This window comes from Heloderma suspectum, chromosome 13 (genome assembly GCF_057233095.1).
Source record: "Heloderma suspectum isolate Gila_16-S chromosome 13, 16-S_ref, whole genome shotgun sequence".
Taxonomy (NCBI): Eukaryota; Metazoa; Chordata; class Lepidosauria; order Squamata; family Helodermatidae; genus Heloderma; species Heloderma suspectum.
Window position 1 is genome coordinate 32,527,684 of NC_139470.1, and position 19,745 is coordinate 32,547,428.

At 55.7% G+C, this 19,745-nt stretch overlaps 1 protein-coding gene across 1 annotated transcript; it reads right to left on the reverse strand.

Moving 5' to 3' along the window:
* Positions 1-397: 397 nt before the first annotated feature.
* Positions 398-17,791, reverse strand: LRRC75B (leucine rich repeat containing 75B). Its single transcript, XM_084819938.1, has 4 exons — positions 17,326-17,791; positions 11,691-11,819; positions 9,101-9,213; positions 398-2,972 (listed from the first exon to the last, which is right to left on the reverse strand). The coding sequence occupies exons 1-4, from the start codon at positions 17,608-17,610 to the stop codon at positions 2,429-2,431; spliced, it is 1,071 nt and encodes a 356-aa protein (XP_084676064.1). The 5' UTR covers positions 17,611-17,791; the 3' UTR covers positions 398-2,428.
* Between the last annotated feature and the right edge of the window lie 1,954 nt (positions 17,792-19,745).

A 19,745-nucleotide genomic window follows, 5' to 3' on the forward strand; every position in this document is an offset into this window, starting at 1 on the left:
CTTTGGGAGTGCAGATCTGTTGCTGCCTCATGTACACTGCGGGAGCTTATTGCCACTGTTGCCCCCTTGTCAGCCCCGGTGCCGCTTTCGTCAGCCAATGTGGCTCCATTGCTGAGGGGCTTTTTCACCATTGCTTGTGAGTAGGCAGCGAGGCAGGTGAAGTACTTTGGAAATTCAGACTGATCACCTCCCCTTTATGTGATGTTAATGTACAACGCCGGTGTGGGCAGCAGCAATGTTGCCTCTTCAGGGATCAACAGGTGGGTTGCAGTTTGCGATGGCCAAGAACTGGAAAACAAACGGTGGTCGAAGAAAGAGCCCTCTGCACTGTCAGCCCTGGCAGGCAAGTTTTTAAAACAACCCCCCACCCCAGCATATAAAAATTAAAACTGCAAGGTAAGACTATGCTCTATCAGCTTACTTACATGATCTAACTTTTGTCCAGTTAAATATTTATTTAGGCTTGTTCATTTAGTTTTGTGTCAAACCTTTCAAAATTCAGAATAAAGCTTGCACATTCAGCAAGTATTAACTACATTTGCATAAACTTGTATTGATTTGCATACTTGAATTCTGAATTTTGGTTTCCTTGGAACATAGTTCTGCCTGGCTTTGTGGGTGGAGAATGAGGTCTAGGAACATAGGAACAAACTACTGAGAGGGGAACCAGTCTAGTGAGGAAGAGAATATCATGTGGGGATTTGATGTTAGAGGTCTCTTAACCTATAATGTGACACGTTAATGTTTTCATCTCCTGCATTAACCCATTGGTCCATCTAGTTAGGCCACTAGAGTCTACTGCAGCCTTTCTCAAACTAGTGTCTTCCAGAGGTATTTGACCACAACTTCCAGCATCCCCTAGCCCATGGAAAATCTGTTAACTTCTGCTTAATGATTTAAAGTAAGGAACTCTGCAGCCCAACATCAGCTGAGTTGCTTCAAGTCAGTATATGGAATTCTGTTCACTCCTTAGGGCTGCCAGGCCAACTTCCTAAGAGGGCTTCTCAGGGGGCCTCCCAATCTTTCCTTTAACACAGTAACCTTACTTTAGGGAGAAGGGTTTTTTCTCCCTCCCCCAGCCTTGCATGAAAGGGTGGAGAGATGTGCTGTCCCCAGGGCCGGAGTCTTGTGCAAGAAATATTCATGCCCTGGCAAGTGTTGCTCCTTGAAGAAGGGTAGCCTTGCCGGTATTTATTCACGACATAAGCCCTGCCTGTGCTGGGGGGGGGCAGACTGGCCACTAGAAGAGCAAAATACAACTTCAAGTGCACATGGTCTTTTTTAGGAACATTACAAGTAGCTCACAAAACCAGTAACGTACAAATACTTTTTGATATGATGGCAAGCTTGAATTGTAAAGGAGGTATTTCTTTAGTACAGTGAGTTTTATTTCTTTGATGCTTTTGCACAGGTACCCCTCTGTGCAGTGGGGCTCATGTAGAAGAACTGGCAGGTGGATTGTACCTGCTGCCTGGACACAGCCTTGCTTCCTCCAAATGCAGTGTTTTAGCTTTCAGTCCAAGAAATCTATTATCATTCATCACATACAGCAATGGGCAATGCTGAAAATACACAGCAGAGGTTTTGCACCACTAATAGTTTCCTCACTTGTGTCAGAAGGGTGGCCTTGTTGATGTCACTTCACAGTCCTCAAGCAATCTCTTAACAGACAGCAAGCAGCACAGAGTGGTGTTTTTAATACATGCATGCTTGTGTCTCCATATCAAACAGCCCAAGCAATATAGAAGCTCCAGCAGATGGTTTTTGTCCAAGAGTGGAGGTTATAAAACTGTTCCTGTTAATCTACAAATTTGTTTCCCATCTTCAAGCTAGAGACCTATAAGCTCCCACCACCCCGATGCACATGTCCCTAGTCTTGAAATATCCTGACACGGCAGTCCAGTCACATGTTCTTGGCTTGCACACACTGTGGACTGTTACATGTCATCCCCCTTTGTTTGGAGAGGGCAGAAAACAAGGGAGGAGGGTGAGGCACAAGAGGCTGGCGCTGTGCTGCCTGGCGGCTGTTTCTGAACCACGCCGGCAGCAGCTTGCTGGGCCTCGACACGCAACGCCCTCGCGGCCACTTGGGGCTGCAGAGCAGCTGGAGGGGACGAGGGCAAGGCAGGCTTTGTCCTGACAGCCTGCGCCCACTCTTCTGAGCGCCACGTTCTCTGGCATCTGCCAATGGGTTTCTTTTCCCAGGGCCCAGGTTATCTGCTGTCATGGTAAGTGACCAGTCCCGGTTTTGAAATGTGTGAGAGATGAAGACTGGTTAAGGGGGAGTGATGGAGCTGAGTGTGGGATAGCTGTGGGCCCGCTGGGAATACGTGAAGTAGGTCAGGGTTGTTGACAGTGTCAAGAGACGTGCCCGAGGAAATGGGTGGAGGATTCCCTGTCCCTTGTGCCTTGCAGAGAAAGCCTAGAGTTACCTCTCATAAGGCTGTGGGGGGAAGTTGCGGGAGTGGTCTTCGGCAACTGGCTGAGCCCCTTCGCCTTGTAACTCCTCCTCCTCGAGTTGGCTGGTCTCTGGCCCGCTGGAGGGTTCAGAATCGCAGTCAAGTGACTCATAAATGGTGGGCAGCGTGGTCTGGTGGCTGAGACGCTTCCGCAGGCCGACGAGCAGGGGCTGTGGCATGGAAGAGATGTCCACGTTGTTGCCGAGGTCAATCCAGGCTAGGAATGGAAACTTGCCCATGTCCTTCATGACGTCCGTGAGCTCTTTCACAGTGGTGTGGGTCAGGCGGTTCCCATTGAGGGAGAGGTGGGTGAGGTTGGGCAGGGACCACAGAAAAGGCAGCAGGAGGCGCATCATCTCGTCGGTCAGGTCGGTGAAGCTCAGGTCCACAGTGTTCAGATGCTCACCATTGTTCTGCAGGTAGTAGGCTGTGCGGTGGACATCCTGCAGGGAGAGGGGGATGCCTGAGAGATCAACAGCATCTTGGCGCAGCTTCTTCTGCAAGTTCTTCAGGCTACATGAGAGAAAAGTGTAGAAGGGGGGCTGAGAAATGAGAGCACGTGGGCTTCCGTCATGGGGTGTGTCTGTTGTGTGGCAGGGAGAGCAACCTGGCAATGCTGCTATGGCCAGACTGGTCTTTGAGATGGCACTCCGTCCGAACTGCAAATACTCCTGGTCACACATGCGCACGTGCTGCCACACAAAGGGCTTGTGAATGGCTGTTGTGTGACGGCCTCGTCCAGGGGGACAATTTGTGGCCCATTGGATGTTGTTGGACTGCAACTCCTATCATCTCTCAGCATTAGCTGTGCTGGCTAGGGCTGATGGGAATTGCAATCCAACAACACCCACCTCAAGGGCCACACGCTGCTGACCCTTGAGGTCAGCCCAACATATTGGAGGGGAATTGCGATCTCCCCTGCTCCCCCAACTACATCCAGCCCTTGCTTGCAAACTGTTCATCCCATGTTGGAATAGCCTTGTGCACCCCAGCCACACAAAAAAGCCCCGCCTGTCTGAATGTTGCTTAGGATCGGTTATTACTTTTGGATAACCCCAGAACTGTGCTGTGGTACCACAGCAGTCATAGTCAATTTGCATACTGCATTTCCCACAATATATTGTGCTCAAAATGGCTCACAAAAATCCTATAGCCATAATTATAATACATTACAACACAACATTCACACAGCTACAGTTCATTTAAAACATATTAACTATTTAACTAGCACGAGACATACCAATAGATCAGTTAACAATATCCTGTGCAAATATCAACACGATACATTAAATAATTCGCTAAGCCATGTTAAGAGACCCTTCAGTAAGATACCTCATCCACAACAAAGACAGAAAAGAGAAAAAACCACAGGGCACTTCAAGCAGCAGAAAGAGACCCTCCTCTCACCCAGAAAGGGCGTCCTCATCCCCACTGCAAGTCCCCTTCTGGCAGTCTCTTGGCAGCAGAGCGCCAGGAGAGGCAAGGTGGAAAAGGGCATTCCTGGGCAGATGACCCCGTCTGTCCCGACTGCCCCCTGCGCCTCTCTTCCCTCCAGAGCCAGTCCCCGCTGGAGGCCCCAGTCCTGCAGAAAGAGCCATCTTCGGGCCCAGCAGAGATGTATTTGCGCTTGCTGCCTGTGGCACTGAAAGCGACGGGCCAAATTAAAAGGAGTCCTTGTGGCTAGAGCTGAGGGGCCACAGAAAAGGGGGCAGGCTTGGGGGCAGAATTGCCCGCCCTACGACTCAACCATTTCACACTGGTCTAGCAGCATGTGGGTCTGGACCATTCAATTTTAAACTTTCTGACTTGTACCCACCTGAAGCTTCAGGATGGGTATAAAACAAAAGACAGTTGGATACCTTCTCAAATTTAAACAAGTTAAATTGGCCCTGAATACCATTTTCTTGGTGGAAATGGGGACAAATCAAATACAAATAAATAAAACATTTACCTCAAACTAAAATAAACCTGGCAACAAGACAGGACCCTCAAGTATTCAGGCAACCAACACGCCCTCATTTGTTTAGAAGGGAGGAGCAAAGCGGGCACAAACACAGGAGCATGTTCACAAGATGCCAGGATACGCCGGGATTCTGGCTTGCCATTGCATGCAAATGCAAACTGATCCACTGCCGACACATGAATACCAACAGGTGTTCAAGGATGAGTTTAGACAACACAACATGGAAAAAATCACAGCAAAGCTTTTTCTTGCCGTTTTCCTCGGGAGAAGGGTCCTGGGAGTGGCCCCTGGGGGTCAGATCTCCAATCTCCTCCAAGGGTGGTGAACGGTGCCTGTGGTGGCAACAGAAGCTGCGGTGACCCTCTCCCAGCACAGATCATCACCACACTGCATCCCAGCCTGCCCCCACCTGGTGCCCTCTGGAGGTGCTGGACTACAACTCCCATTGTCCCCAGCCAGCATGGCCCACATATCTGCAGGGCACCAGGTGGGGGGAGGCGGCCCTGCCCTCTCAGCAGCCACAGAGAAGTCTTCACACATTTGCAGAGATCAACAAGGGCAGGTTTTCAGGATTTGAATCTGCTGATATTCGGTGTTTTAGGTGTGCACTATCCGGGGTGTACTTCTAGAAGAAAAGTGGCAAATAAGTCAGATCAACAGAAAAGACAACTCCCCTCCTGCAGGCAGTGTACGATTTGCCTCTGGGCAGCCTGGACGGGCGTTTCTGTGGCCTAGGAGAGAGACGCTCTTCCCTCTCGAGCTGCTGCTGTGCCACAAATGCGGCCAGGCAGGCGGCCCACCCTCGGCATGCTCACTTGGAAATGCGCCCTGCTCACTTCAGTGAGGCCTGCTGCCAAGCAAGTCCACATGGGGCTGCAGCCTTCACGTCCCCTCTTCCAAAGCAAAATGCACAGCGATCCCTTGGGCAAATGACTGAGGGCCCTCAGAAGCAAACGAACGGCATTCTCGTGGCAGAAAGCAGCTGCAGCCGCCACCGGCCCACCTGTGGGGCAAAGGGGCCTGGCCAACGCACGGGAGCGGAGCCTGCTGCCGAGCAGCTGGGGTCCCGGCCCGGTATCCGTGCAGATGGGGGGGAGAAGAGAAGGGCAGGCAGCTCCACGTGGATGTTTCGACAGGGTGGGGGGGTGCACACCCAGCTCACGGGCCACCAGAGGCAGCTACCCCGTGGCACCGGCTCTCCTGCCCCGCCCCGCCCCACCCCACCCCGCCCCACCCATCCTTCCACTTCCGGAGGGTCAGCGGCTGGCGCGCTCTCCCAGCAAGGCTGGCGCTCCCTCACGAGCCAGGGCCTTCGCTGCCTGGGGCTGCCCCTCGCCAGGACAAGCGAGGACGTTCTGGCAGCTCTTCCCGAGAGCCAGTGAGCGACTGACAACTCCCGCCCGGCCAGCACTGCCCTTGCCACATTGACTGCCTGTTAGCAGGTTTTGTTGCCCACCTCAGTGAGCAAAGCATGCGGAGCCCCCCCTCCGCCCACCTGCCTCCAAAGCTCCCAGGTGCATCTGCTCGCTCCCCCCGCCCTAGGCCTGGAGGGGGCTGCCTTTCCCTTGCCTCTCCTTTCCTCAACTCCCCACTCCAGGGCCTGTTCCTCAGCATGCTGCCTCCCTCGCCTCTTCCTTGGACCTCCCTGTCCCTGCTCTGGTTCTGGGCCCCTTGGTCTCCGTCTTGGGTGCCCTCACCTTCCCAACACTCTGCCTGCCCAGCCCCCCCCAACACACCCACTGTTGCAGCACAGGGGCCCTCCCTTTCCTCAGTCCTGTGTGAGGTTTTTCCCAGCCAAACTGACCTCTCACTTCTCACAGAATTTGGGTTCTATGGTGGGCAGCTTTCCCCTGAACTTCAGGCGTATCTGTGCATGTTTGATGACATCACAGCAGGCTCGTCCTGGGAGACCTATGAGGTCACAGGTGATTTGCACGAGTGCAGCAGCCCCTGCTCTAGTGCTGAATGGCCCTTAAAACTGATCTCTGCCCCAGCTGGAAGCAGCTGCTTCTTGCCTTGCCTTTGGGAGCAAATGGAATGACTTTCTTTCACAGATGCCGTTAAATCCCTGAAAACTGTGCGGATTTAAGCTCCCCTTAACCTTCTTGTCTCTGTTTTGGTGTCTGAGGCGGGCAACCCGAAAGGCCCTCTCTCCCCCGTGGGCACAATCCAGTAGCACGTTCTCCGGCACAAGCACAGGAGCGTCTGCTCACCCCTCTCTCATTGCTTTCAGTGGGGTCGAGGAGAACATCCTAGTGCTGGGATAGGCAACCTGGTGCCGTCCAGATGTTTTGGACTACACCCCAGCCAGCATGGCCAATGGTCAGGGATTATGGGAGTTATGGTCCAAAACATCTGAAAGGCTCCCATTCTGCTACCCTGAAGGTTGTGGGGGTGCTGAATTTTTCTCCATACAAACAACCCCCTGCATATAGAACACCAGCATGTCAGGAAGGAGGCTAAGCTAGGGCCTTTTCCCGAGACGCTAGTTTCCATGTTCAGCAAATACTTTTGTGTTGAGGAACATTCCACCGTGTGAGTCTCCCCCCGCCCTTGCCCCCGCCACTGTCTGAAGTGGTTTAGTCCAGAGACAGATTTACCACCTCATCTGCTGCTTAAGACAACCAAGCCTGTGTCTGTAGGTTAAATGTAGCCAGTTCCTTCTGTCTGTCCTCACTCCTGGGTTTCCCTTCTAGACCCCTGAGTATTCCTGAAGCGCTCCTTGGAGTTCTTTCCAGTCACTCAACATCCTTTCTAGATTGTGATCCCCCAAACTGGCCACCCTTTTCCTTCTGGTCCTGAGAGGGTTCCCCCCACCCCGCCATTACATACCCTTTACCTGTCCAACACCGGAACCCCGGGGTCTCATGAACAAAGGCACCACAACCCACCCAGCAGTTCACGCAGCCTCTCCTCTCCATGCACCCCGCCCCCCACTAAAAACACAAGAAAGCACAAGCTGGCAGATGCTCCAGGCCCATCTGACACACTACCAGAGAGCGGAAATCACATGTTAAAAGAAAGCCAAGGCCGGCTTCCCTGCCATGTCCACCCACTGGTTCTAGTCCTGCCCTCAGGAGCAAGAGAAAACAAGTTCTGCTCCATCTTCTGCATGGCAGCCTTTCGGATATTGGAAGGCCGCTCTCATGTCTCCTCTTCATCCTCTCTTCTACAGGCTAAGCATGCTCTTTCAACCGTTCCTCACAGGACTCGGTTTCTGGATCTCTCACTGTCCTGGTCACTCCTCTGTGGATGTGGTCCACTTGGTCAATGTCCTTCTTAAAATGTGGTGCCAAGAACTGGCCACAGTGCTCCAAATACAGCCTAATGCAGAACAGAGCAGAACTCTTACTTCCCATGACCTGGACGCTCTGCAGCCCAAGACGGCATTAGCTTCCTTAGCTGCTGCATCGCGCTGCTGGCTCATACTCCGCTTGTGATCTACTAGGACACCTAGAGAGGCCGCCTTGTCCCATACAAGCCTGCCTGGGTTTTAAGGTCTTTGGGGAAGGCCGTTCTCTTGGTGCCCCCACCACTGGAGGTGCATTGTGGGGGGGGGGGGGCTTCTCCCAGGCTTTGAAACTCCCTGCAGAGGGAAGCTTGGTTGCCCCCCCGCCCTGTTGCCCTTCTACCAGCAGGCAAATACGTTTCTCTTCAGGCAGGCCTTTCGCATATAGGTTGGTCTGTTATTGAAGGAGGGTTTAATTGGTTGGTGCTGCTTATTTCTTTTATCACTGTGTTTTTAATTAATTACTTTTTATGTAATGTTTTAATTAAGATTTTGTTTTTAATCTGTATTTTATTGGTAGCAGCCCCGAGCACCATTTTTGGCATAAAGGCAGCCAATTAATTAATTAATAGAACCTTTTGGCGTGTACCGCTCCACCCACCGGCATCACAACACCCGCTCTTTTCGTGCAGAGTGAGTCATGGAGCTCCGTGCCTCTCCCGCCACCAGAAGCAGCTCTAGCAGCTCTGGGGAGAATTGTATTCGGGTGTTGAACAGGTTGCATTTATTCAAATACAGATAAACAAAAATGCCCTTGTGTTCGTGCAGCCAGTCCTGTTCCTCCTTCTTCCCTTGACATGCCAAACCTCTTTTCTGGCCTCATCCCTATAGGTCAGGCATGGGGAACCTCCAGCTCGCAGGTCAGATACAGCCCACAGAGATCCCTCATCCAGCCTGCCGGCTTCTTCCCCAGGCCGCCCCTTTCCAGCAAGGAGATGCTCTTATCTTCAGTCAACAGCTGATCAGAGAGAAGAGCCTTTCCCTGCCAGGGGAGGAAGCTGCAGAATGATTCCATCCCATCTGCTACACAGGCTCTGCTTGTTTCTGAGAGGACCTGGAGAGGCTCGCTTGTCTGGCTCACTTCTGAGTAGGCTAAAAATCAATAAAAGTCACACTTTGGCCACACCCACTTTGCCTTCAGTGCCACCCACAGATGGAAAGCGCCCCCAAGACCCTTCTCAGATTGGAATTTGGCCCTTGGACTGACCGCCCCCCGCTGCTCTAGATCCTCTTGGGCCCAGAGGGCAGGCGGAAGGCTTTTTGCCAGGCCTGCTGTGCCGCCACCCTCCCTCGCTTCCCGCTCTGCTGGCGTTCAGGCAGGCCGAGACTTGCCAGTGATTTCCATGCCTTGCCCCCCCACACACACACTCAGTCCATCTTGCTGCTCACCTTCCCTGGGGCTTCCGGCAGGGCAGCCCACGACGGTGCCATTTTGAATGAGGCGTCAAGTGGTAGATCAGCTGCCGGCAGATCCGATCCGAGGACTTCCAAGGGTCATATTCCTGAAAGCAGGAGAGGGTCAACCGGGGCTCGTGGCTGCTTTGTCAGGTGCTCTGTGCCTCCTCTGAGTGGCAGCCAATGTTCTCTGCCGTCAAGGTTTTCTGCAAAGACATCCGCGTCCCCGGAAACGTGCGCACCGCTTGACAGCCTGTGCCAGAGCCTGCATTTGCAGCGCCAGTTCAAGGCTTCCAGCTCGGGGCAAGAGCGGAAGAACAGCACTGCAGAAGACAGCCCCCACCCGAGTGGCTGGGACGCCTGTGCCAGTCGCACAAAGTCAAAGGGCAGAGCTCCGCAGAAGGTATCCGGCCACTGCCTACCCCAAGCTGGCACCCTCCAGATGTGTTGGACAGCAACTTCCATCATCCCCCATTGGCTGTGCCGTCTGGGAAGGATGGGAGTTGCCGTCCAACACATCTGGAGGGTGCCAGCTTGGGGACGGCTGGTCTCCTCTGACTGGCAGCAGCTCTCCAAGGGGGTCAGCCCAGCCCTGCTAGTGCTGGGGCAGTGAGGATGTCCCCATGCCCATCTGCCTGGGCTCTGCCACAGAGCCCCCTGCTCCCCCAGGGGCCCAGCCACGTCCTCCCGGCTCATGATGTGCAGCACAATGTTCCCCGCCCAGTGGAACCAGTGAGAATCAAGAGCAAGCACCCACGTGGCAGCAGAGAGCAGCTCCACCCAGGGAGGAGGGTCGCTGGATCCCAGAAAGCGATGTGGCATCTCCAGGAGCACAGCCCCCGGCCTCCACCCGTCCGCAGAAATGGCAGAGGGCCACCCCCAGGCCAGAGCAGGCCGCAAAGGGGCACTGAGGCAGGTTTCCCTCAGGCTGGCACTGCAAACGGCTCTGGAGGGGCCACGCGCATCACTGGCACCAAGGGAGAACCCGCGTAGCTGCCGTTCTGCTCTTCAGGTAGCATGATGCCAGCCGCCTCACCCGGCTTCAGCAGGAGGCGGGTGTGAGCTGCTGTTGGCTGGCGCCTCTGCCTGAACACCCCCGGCTTATTTTTGGCGGCAGGGCGCTCTCTCTTCTGCAATGGAGCCTCCCATGCGGGCAGAACCCAACTCTGCTACACACACAAGGAAGAACTAATCCACAGCTTCACCCATGCAGCCCAGTGTTTGCTGAATGGCAGACCTCCCTAGCTGATGAACACATATGGAGAAGGCTCTTAGCCATGATAGGGAGATGGAGCCTCCACATTCAGAGGCAGTATGCCTCTGAGCACCAACTAACAGGGGAGCGCCCCCGAGCTTCCATTGGGCAAGACAGACCCATGGTCTGGTCCAGCAGCAGGCCTCCTCTCACGTTTTACAGCCACGCTGCAAGAATACCCCCACCAACAGGGAACGTGGCTCCTTCTGCCAGCATCCTCCACAATGCAGTTGCCACCTGGTTAAAAACAGCCCCTCGGCAGGTGGCGGTGGCACAACAGGTGGCTGAAACGCAGGCCCCCAGTCCCGCCCCCTCTTTGGGGTCCAGAAAACAGGCCCCACCCAGAGAGCCAGGCCCGCCTCCACCAGCCAGTCTCGGGGCGCCTCTTGCTCCCCGCACGAAGGCCCTGCGCCGCGGAGCTGCAGTGCCCTGGCAGTGCGCAGGGCGCTTCTGACCGCCACGCAGCAGCTTGTGTCCGTGGCAGTCCAAATGAAGGCGCTGCACCACACTGTGGCCGAGCGGGAGGGAAAGGGCCGAGAGCAGAGCACGGCAGACTGGTGCTGAACGGGGGACGCACCCATGGATCTTTCCGCTGCAGGCGCCCTCTGGCCCTCCTGGAATGGCCGGAGGCCTCAGTGCTCCCATTCCTCGTGGGAATTCCGGTGCTCCCCGTCCTCGTGACTGTGGGAAACATCACCTGTGTGGCGAGCGCCACTCTCCGAGGGCGTCCACAAGGGTCTCTCATCCAGAGCATGTTTAGCCTGCACACGGGCATCCACATTCATTCCACCCTGGGGTGAATGTGTTCCAAGCTGGGCACCAGTGCAACGTAAGATGCACATGTTTGGAGAGCTTTTACGGGGATACAGGCCATCATTTTGACAGGAGCTGTGCAAAGGCCATTCTTTACATGAACAATGTAACATTATGAGTGATCTCATAGAACCAAAGACTCGGAGGGGGCCTCAGAAGCCATCTAGTCCACCCTGCTGCTCGGTGCAGGGGCTCTGGAGCTAGAGCCTCCCCAAGGGTCGGCTGTTTGGCCTCTGCCTAGAGACCAGCAAGGAGGGAGCACCCATCAACGCCCCTCGAGGCCTCTCATCAAGCCATACTATGAAGCTCAAGAATTCTCCCCTCCGGCAACTGAAGCCTGTTAGGCCTTGTCCTGCCCTCTCGGGCAGCGCCAGGGAACAACTCTGGCCCTTGTGGCAGCCCGTCAGGGGTTTGAGAAGACAACGCGGCTCTCATGGAGCACAGTATGCATGCACGCATTTTGCTGCCCGCACGCCCCCTGCCCCACCCCCGCAAGTGGCCTGTGGACAGCCTCACCTTTTTGGGGCACTGCAGGTCTCTAGCAAGGCTCATCAGGAGATCATGGGAGATTGGATCCACGAGGTTCGGGAAGGCTGCATTCTTGTAGAGAACTTCGTTGAGGAATGTCCCTTCTAAGCCAAGGTCCTACAGGGAAGAGGAGAAGAGGCAGCTTGGGGACCAGTGCCTGGTCCAGCCAAAGGAAACGGGGGCCCTGGCAGCAAGTGGCAGCTCCAGCCACGCGACTGGCCAGCAAACATGTTCCAAGCAGGCAGACACGAGGCGCTCGCCTTGATGGGGGCCACACAAGTGCCCAAGGCCACCCGAGCCCGGCTGCAGCCCAGGCAATGCCCCAGACCTGGCCTGGATGTGGCTCTAGCCAAGGAGAACCAAAGGGCCATCCCAGGACCACAGAGGGCGATGCGGCGCCCTCTCCGTTGCTTCAACGGGCCACCCAAAGGGGCATCTCCTGATGCTGGCGAATCCTGGCAGGCACATTGTCCAGCGACAGAATTTAAAAGCGTCACATGCGAGCGAGTTGTATTTTGCAAGTTACACTGTGTGTTTTACAAATAAGGCTTTCAAAAAATAGATGATGATAACTAGCAATCACAAGGCTGCTCCCACAATTCCCTTGAAGTCCAAATTTCAAGCTTGAATTCTGAATTTCAGCATTTCCCCAAGTGTGTTGCTACACAACAGGCAATATCCTTTACTTTCCTCAACCACTTGTCTAGTCCAGGGATGGGTAGAAGGTAGATCTCCAGATGTTTTGGACTCCAGCTCCCAGAAGTCCCTGCCAGCAAGGTCAGGAATGATAGGAGTTGAAGTCCAACACATTTGAAGACGTGCTTTCTGCCCGCCCCTGGGCTAGACCAGCCCTCTGGAATTAACGGGTGGAATTCACTGCCAAAAGATGTGGCAGTGGCCACTGGCCTCCAGAACTTCAAGGGGGGGGGGATTAGAGAGGTTTATCTCAGTGGCTAAATGGACCCTCCATGTCTAGATGCAGTGTACCTGTGGTTGCCAGTGGGCTCCAGGGGGACAAACATGGCAGGGCGGCTATTTCCTTCATCCCCTATTTGTGGGCTGTCGGAAACCCATGTTCACCAAGAAGCCTCCTTGGCCCAATGCTGCAAGACTCCTCATGGGGTCTACCGCTGCCCTGCCCCTCCCTCAGCTGCTCCTAGCCCAGGATCAGAACCTAGTAATGCAAATGAACTTTACTCCCAAGCATATCTACCATGTAAATGGAGAAACCTCAAGTTACAGGAAGCCAGATTCCGGCTGAACATCAGGAAAGTCTTCCTGACTGTTGGAGCAATACGACAATGGAACCAGTTTCCTAGGGCGGTGGTGGGCTCTCCCACCCTGGAGGCATTCAAGACGAGGCTGGACGGCCCCTTGTCAGGGATGCTCTGACTTGGATCCCTGCATTGAGCAGGGGGTTGGACTTGATGGCCTTGTAGGCCCCTCCCAACCGTACTATCCTATGCTTCTATGAAACGTGACAAAACTCTTGACTCTCTGATTCTGTAAAGGAAGCTATATTTACTTAGATTTCAGTGTTTGATTGGCTAGTCAAGTAAGACTTGAAGTAAGAAGACACTTTCCCTCTTAAGATGGCACCTGCCATGACACAGGTGTGCATTACACCAAAAGGGAGTATGCCTCTTGTTTCAGAAGTATTACATATTGAATGCAAATTTAATCAACAGATTAGTCACATGGCTTTTGATTAATCAATTACTTTTCTTTTTGTTATAATCAGATTAAACCACGCAGCAGGAGATGTGCATTACACACCCACCACAGGGAGTTGTGCTTAATTAATTGTAGAGCTGACACCCAGCTCTGTCTCTTGATTACACAAGATGCTTTTGGAGGGCGCAGAAAGCTGGCCTGCACTGATCCTTCTTGGCTGCAAAGGACTGGATCTGGGATAACAAAATGAAACATAACATTGTTTTTGAAAACCAACCTAGAAACTCTGCTATACATAAAATGTATAGATGTTTTATAAACCAATACTCCAGACAGCTGGAGGTCATGTTGATGGCCTTCTAACTCAGACCTAGAGACACAACCCATTCTAGACGGGGCTGGGCTCCTCGGAAGGCACATGCCTCATAACTCCTTGCCCCATTCCTGCCTCTGGATGCTCACGTGGCAAGAGGGACGGGGGTGTCACTCTTGCCAGCTTCAGCTGATGCATCAGCAGCAGTCAGACACTGCCAGAGTCGTTCCTGCCCTCGTTAACTCCAGATTAGACTGCTGTAATATACAGTACGTGGGGCTGCCCTTAGTGTTCTGTAACTTCTAGTCAATCTCCACAGGCTGCCTATTTGACAACGGGCTCAATTTAACATGCTGCTTTTGACCTTAAAGCCCTGCACCAGGGGGTTCAACCTCCTTCAGCCTGAGGGCTGAATTCAGCTTCAGAGAAGCGGGGGGGGGGGGGACATTCCAGCAGTGGGCAGGGCCAAAGCCAAATGGGGCGGGGCCAGCATACCAAAAAATGCCAGTGCCCCTTAGCTTGAAGCGCTGCCAGCCAGAGGGGGGGGCAGGGGGGAACGTCACCTTTCACCGTGGGGAAACACTGTGCGCCACCCAGAAACTCGCCAACCCGCTGGTGAGGGGAAGGGGTGTGGCCACCTGGGGGACCCCAGGCGGGCTGGACTGGGCTGTGCCCTGAGGCTCCTCTGCCCTCTCTGGCTTGGCACTCGGGCATCACAAGAAGAGCCTCCTGCGTGTGCCCCAGGGCCCCGAGGCCTTTGCCCGAAGAAGCCAGGCAGCATTCCGTGGGGGGCAGAGCTGCCTCCGCAGCAGCGCTGGCTCAGCGGAGGGCCCTGCCCAGAGCACCCCCCAGCACTCTCCTCTTTCAGACACCAGCCCCCAAATGTGCTGCTAGCTTGGCCCAGACAGGAGCACTACCCCACAGGACGTTCCGCTTGCAGGAGTTTCTGTATTTTGTTGCCACTGCTTCTGTATTTCGCACTGGGTCTTGTTGTGTCTTAAATGTAAGCTGCTCGGGGAACTGAAGGATACAGAACTGAAGCAGCACTGGGGGCTCTGCCAGCCAGCTGTACAAATGGCCACCCCACCCAAGTCTTCGGGAGGTGGGGGCACAGATGACACAGGGGGTCTGTTTCCACTGGCCTCCGATGCCCTTCTCAGCAGTCTGGCACTCCGCAGCCTCCCAGCCAGGCCTGTAGCCAGCCTAAAAGCGTGGGGCACCAAAAAGTAGGGGGCAGTTTATCTGGTCTGCAGACCTTTCAAAGATAAAACTGTGAACTGTTTTTATTCATCCCTTACTTTTGCAGCCATACTGCAGTTTTTGTACATTCAAGATTTTTCACTAAGCAACTTCAACAAGTGGTTCTTGCCACCCATTAACAGAAACAATAGAAAATCAAGAATGAGCTACATGAATATCCTTATAATAGAACCACAGTTGGAAGGGGCCATTTTGGCCATCGAGCCCACTGCCCGCTCAGTGCGGAAACCCAGTTTAAAGCATCCCCGGCAGACGGCTGTCCAGTCTCTGCCAGAAGCCCTCCAGCGACACACAGCCCTCCCCACGCCGCTGGTTCCACTGCCTGACTGCTCTGACCCTTAGCGAGTTTTTCCAGACGTTCACCCAAAATCTGCCTCCCTGTAACTTAAGCCTGTTGTTTTGTGTCCTGCAGTCTCAAATGACACGGAACAGCTTGCAGCTGCCTTCTGTGTGACGACCCTTGAGATACTGGAAGTGCTCTATATCCCCGCTCGCTCTTCTTTTCTGAAGGCTAAACACAGCCCGTTCCTTCCATCTTTCCTCGTAGGACTTGGTTTCTAGTCCCCTGATCTTCTTTGCGGCCCTTCTCTGAACTTGTTCCAATTTCTCTGAATCCGTCTTAAAGTGTGGACACAGAGTTGGACACAGTATTTCGGGTGAGGTCTGACCAGCACAGAGTGGAACTATCACTTCCTGTGATTTTGGAATTGTGCCTCTATTCATGCAACCTAAGACCGCATTTGCTTTTTTTGCAGTCACATCACACTGCTGACTCATATTCAGCTTGCAATCAACTGCAACTCCAAATCTTTTCACGTGTACTATTGTCAAGCCAGGTATCAAAGACGTTTTGAGGATGCTTCATGGTCAGCAAATTCACAGCTTTCTTGGCTGCTTCAAAATGTATCATTTTGCATTTCTTGCAACTGCCTCCCAATATAGTCAATACGTTTCAACACTGCCTTGATATCCAGATCCTTCTGCAGCAGTAGTGATGTTGCAGGTTTAAGATATCCCGGTACTTTCAGCAAAATTTCAGTAATAAAGGGAAAGAAGGGCTACTGATCTGATTGAACAATCCAAGAGCTTCAGTTTTTAGATAACACTTTTCAAGAGGGGGAGAGGAACTGAGAATTTGAGTGTAGAAAGAACAAATTCTTTGAATGTACACCTGTAACGGAACCCAAGTCTCCAGTCCATCGTTGAACCAACAGGCGGTTTTAAAAACTGCCTGTATAAATCGAGCAACCTGCCCCTTCTTTAAAAAATGTACAACTGTTCACGTAAGTCAAAATAGTCCTTCAATTGCACAGACTTGGGAATACCTGAGCGGATTCCACCATGTTGCTGTTCAGCCGTTAAGTGGTGTCCGACTCTTCGTGACCCCAAACAACAGCATCCCAGAGCAAAGCCTCTCTCGTCGGTTTTCTAACATCTCCGTAAGAGCCGTCATTATTTGCGCGGGTGGGGGCGCGCCCACCCCCAGGCCGGCTTCCAGCCTTCGCGGCCTAAAGCGCCCCAACGCTGCTCCCGGGCCGCTCGCGTCCCCCTCCCCGAAGGAACTAATCCTGCCGGGTCTGCGCGGGAGCCGGGCTCCCATTCGAGCGTCGCCCACGGTCTCGGCCTCTCTCGGGAGACCCAGGACGAAAGACGGGGCGCGAAGCGGGCCGGGCGATGCCCCAGCGCCGCCCCCCGCCTGCCCTGGACTCCTGCAGGCCTCGTCCGAGGCCAGGGCGCGGCGGGAGCTTCCGAGGCGGCCTCGGGCCCAGGCTGAACGCGGGGCCGCCGCCGCCGCCGCCCTCCGCGGGCGCCGTGCGCAGGCGATGCGGCCGCCGGCCCCGCCGGCCCGAGGGCGGATCCTCCCCGGGCCGGGCATCGCTCTCCCCCGCCGAGGAGTCCGCCCGGAGGGGCGGCATTGGCAGGCGGAGCGCGCCCTGGCCCCCGGAGCGGCGCGGGGGGCGAAAGGGCGCTGGCTCCGCGGCCTGGGAGCGGCGGCGGCCGGCAGAGGGGGTCGCCGGCCCCGGCGCTCCTGGAGCCCGGCAGCCGCCTCAGCCGCGCCCTGGCCACGGAGCCGCGGCCGCGCCCGCCCGAGCTGCTGAGCCGGGACGCAGCGCCCAGGCTCCGCGGCTGCCCTTCCCGGGCGGGCGCGCGGCGCGGCCGGGCCGCGCCCTCGGCACCGCCAGCTCCAGCGGGGCTGCCGCGGCCAAGTCTCGCGGCGGCGGCTTCGCGCGTCGCCGGGCACTGCCGCGCCGCTTTGAGGCGGGAGCCGCGGCCGAGGAAGCGCCCCGCCCGGCCGGCCGCCCCCGGGGCGGTTGGGGCGCCGCGCCGGGCCCTCCGCCCCCCGCTCGGCCGGGCGCCACCGCACGCCGCGCTCACCTTTCGGAGGAGCCGGAGGACGTGGACGGCGCGCTCCCGCTGGCGGTCGCGCAGGGCCGCCTGCATCTCGCGAATCCAGCCCGCCCGTCTCACGTAGGGCGCCGGGCTGCTCTTCCGCAGCAGCCCCGGCAGCTTCTCGGAGCTGAGCAGCAGCGAAGAGAGCTGGAAGTCGGGGCTGCGGCGCCGCGGCGCCGGCTCCTTCCCGCCTCGGGAGCCTTCCTTGGGGCCGGGGGGGAGTCCCGCCGCCCCCTCCAGGCTGCTCTGCCGGCTTAGCCGGGAGCCCATGGCGGCCGGGCCCGGGGCTCGCCTCGTTCGGAGGCCGCCGGAGGAGGCCGGCCCCGCGGGACCGGCTCTTCGCGCGCGGGGAGGCCGGCGGCAACGCGCCGGGACACGTGCTCCGGCTGGCCCCCTTGGCGCCGCCGTCGCTGCCCGGGGGAGCCTCGCCGCCCGGCTCGCCCGCCCGCAGTGCCGCGCCGCGCCGCGCGGGGCCGGCGCCTCCCAGCCGGGCTCTCCGGCGAGGTCCCCCCGGCAGCGGGCGCGCTCGCCCCACGCGGGTCTGCTTCGCACGCACGTGCGCCCTGCGGCGGGGGCAGGAGCGGCGCCGACGCGAAGGCGGCCCCGGGCGCAGCTCGCGAGGCGGCCGCAGACCGGCGGGGGCGGCTGCAGCTTGTGTCGCGCAGGCCGCCCTGGCTCCGGCTCTTCCGCCGCCTGGCCCCGCAGACCTCTGCTCGCGGGGCTCCTTGCCCGCAGGGCGCGTGGGGCTAGGCCGGCGGGGCCCAGTGCCCGGTCCCCCCGGTAGGTTCGTCCCCGGGTCTGCGCCGGGGCTTGTCCGACCCACCACCCAGGTCCAAGGCACACGAACCCCAAATCCCGGCTGGGGGTGTCACGCAGGAGGAGCAGGAGGGGCCATCGCGGCGGCGGCGGCGGCGCGCTCCTTGCCTTTCCCCGCTCACAGCAGCCCCCCTCCATTCGCACGCGCGGCCGGGAGCAGAGGAAGACACAGACGGGGGACCACTCGTCCGGAGGGCGGCAGCGTGGCCATGCGGCGGGTCCTCCGTGACCCGGGCCGCTTGCTCAGCAAGGCAGGGGGGCAACCGGGGGCTTGAACTCCCGGTGGGCGAGGGGCCTCGCAGACAGGTCGGGTAGGCATTCCTTTCCCATAGCCGCCCTGAAAACGGGCGCACGGTCAAAACGGGGCCGGACTGCCAGAGGCCTCTCTTCCCGCATCCCGAGTCACACCGGCCGCTCCATCCAGATGCCACAGGAGGTGGTTCTGACCCACCAACTGCTCTTCAGAATCAGGCTGGCTCTGAGCCTGGAGGCAGCACAACGCTTCACCAGACGGAGCCACTGAGTCTTATCCCCCATTAATTTGTCCTTTTAAATAGAGATGGGTGAAAATTTCCCTCTGTTCAGGGTTTTTTAAAATAATAACTTACCCAGATTAGCAAATTTCTTCATAAACAAGATGGGGAAAAAAGTGAGATTCAAAACATAGGGAGACACTGGAAGGGACCTTCCCAGCCCAGGGCTTTGAGTGCCTAGCAGCTGAACTTGGGTGGATACAGCGGTGTTTGTGGTGCTGAGTGAGGGTGGGCACCTCTGTTTTCTGGCAGGCTCCTCATCTTTAACAGCTACCTGGCAGGCAAGTATAACATTACCTTTCCCTGCTGGGTGTACCTACTGAATTTGGCCAATGCAGATGGATTTGTTTCGGTTCAGTTCTTAGAAGAATTCATCGAAATCCACAAATGTCTTCATACATAAGATGGAAAGAACTTGAGATTTTAGAAAAAATCAGGTGCAGGAGGAAGCAAAACTGGGAAATTCATCCATCCCTGTTTCTGAAACCATTGCCAGATGTAGCGGCAGAATTACACAGAACTCCACATGCCATGTGAATGGTTCCATTCTATGAGAGGCAGGAAAACTTCTCTCTATCCACTTCTTCACACCATGCATAATTTTATGAACCTCTGTCCTGTTTTTCAAAACCAAAAAGCCCCCCAAATTGTAACCTTTCCTCGTAGTCAAGTTGCTCCAGCCCCTTGATCACTTTGGTTGTCCTTTTCTGCACCTTCTCCAACTCTACAATATCATTTTTTGAGATGAGGCCATTAGAACTGTACATAGCATTCAAAGTGTGGTTCCACCATTTATACTAAACCATAAACATTTATCACATATAAATGACCCACAGAACCTCCACAGAAACCAAATTCTGTGACCTATTCCAGGCAATAATCTGTATTCTTGGAAATGGCCTGGAACATCAACGTCTGCGCTAGCCAAACCAACCAAATTCACCAGTGATGCATGACTGAATTGGAATGATACAGTAAACCATGAAACTTTGACATAATCTCTGCATTGTGGTACCCATTCCAGGTAATAAATGGTATTCCAGGAAAATGGCCAGG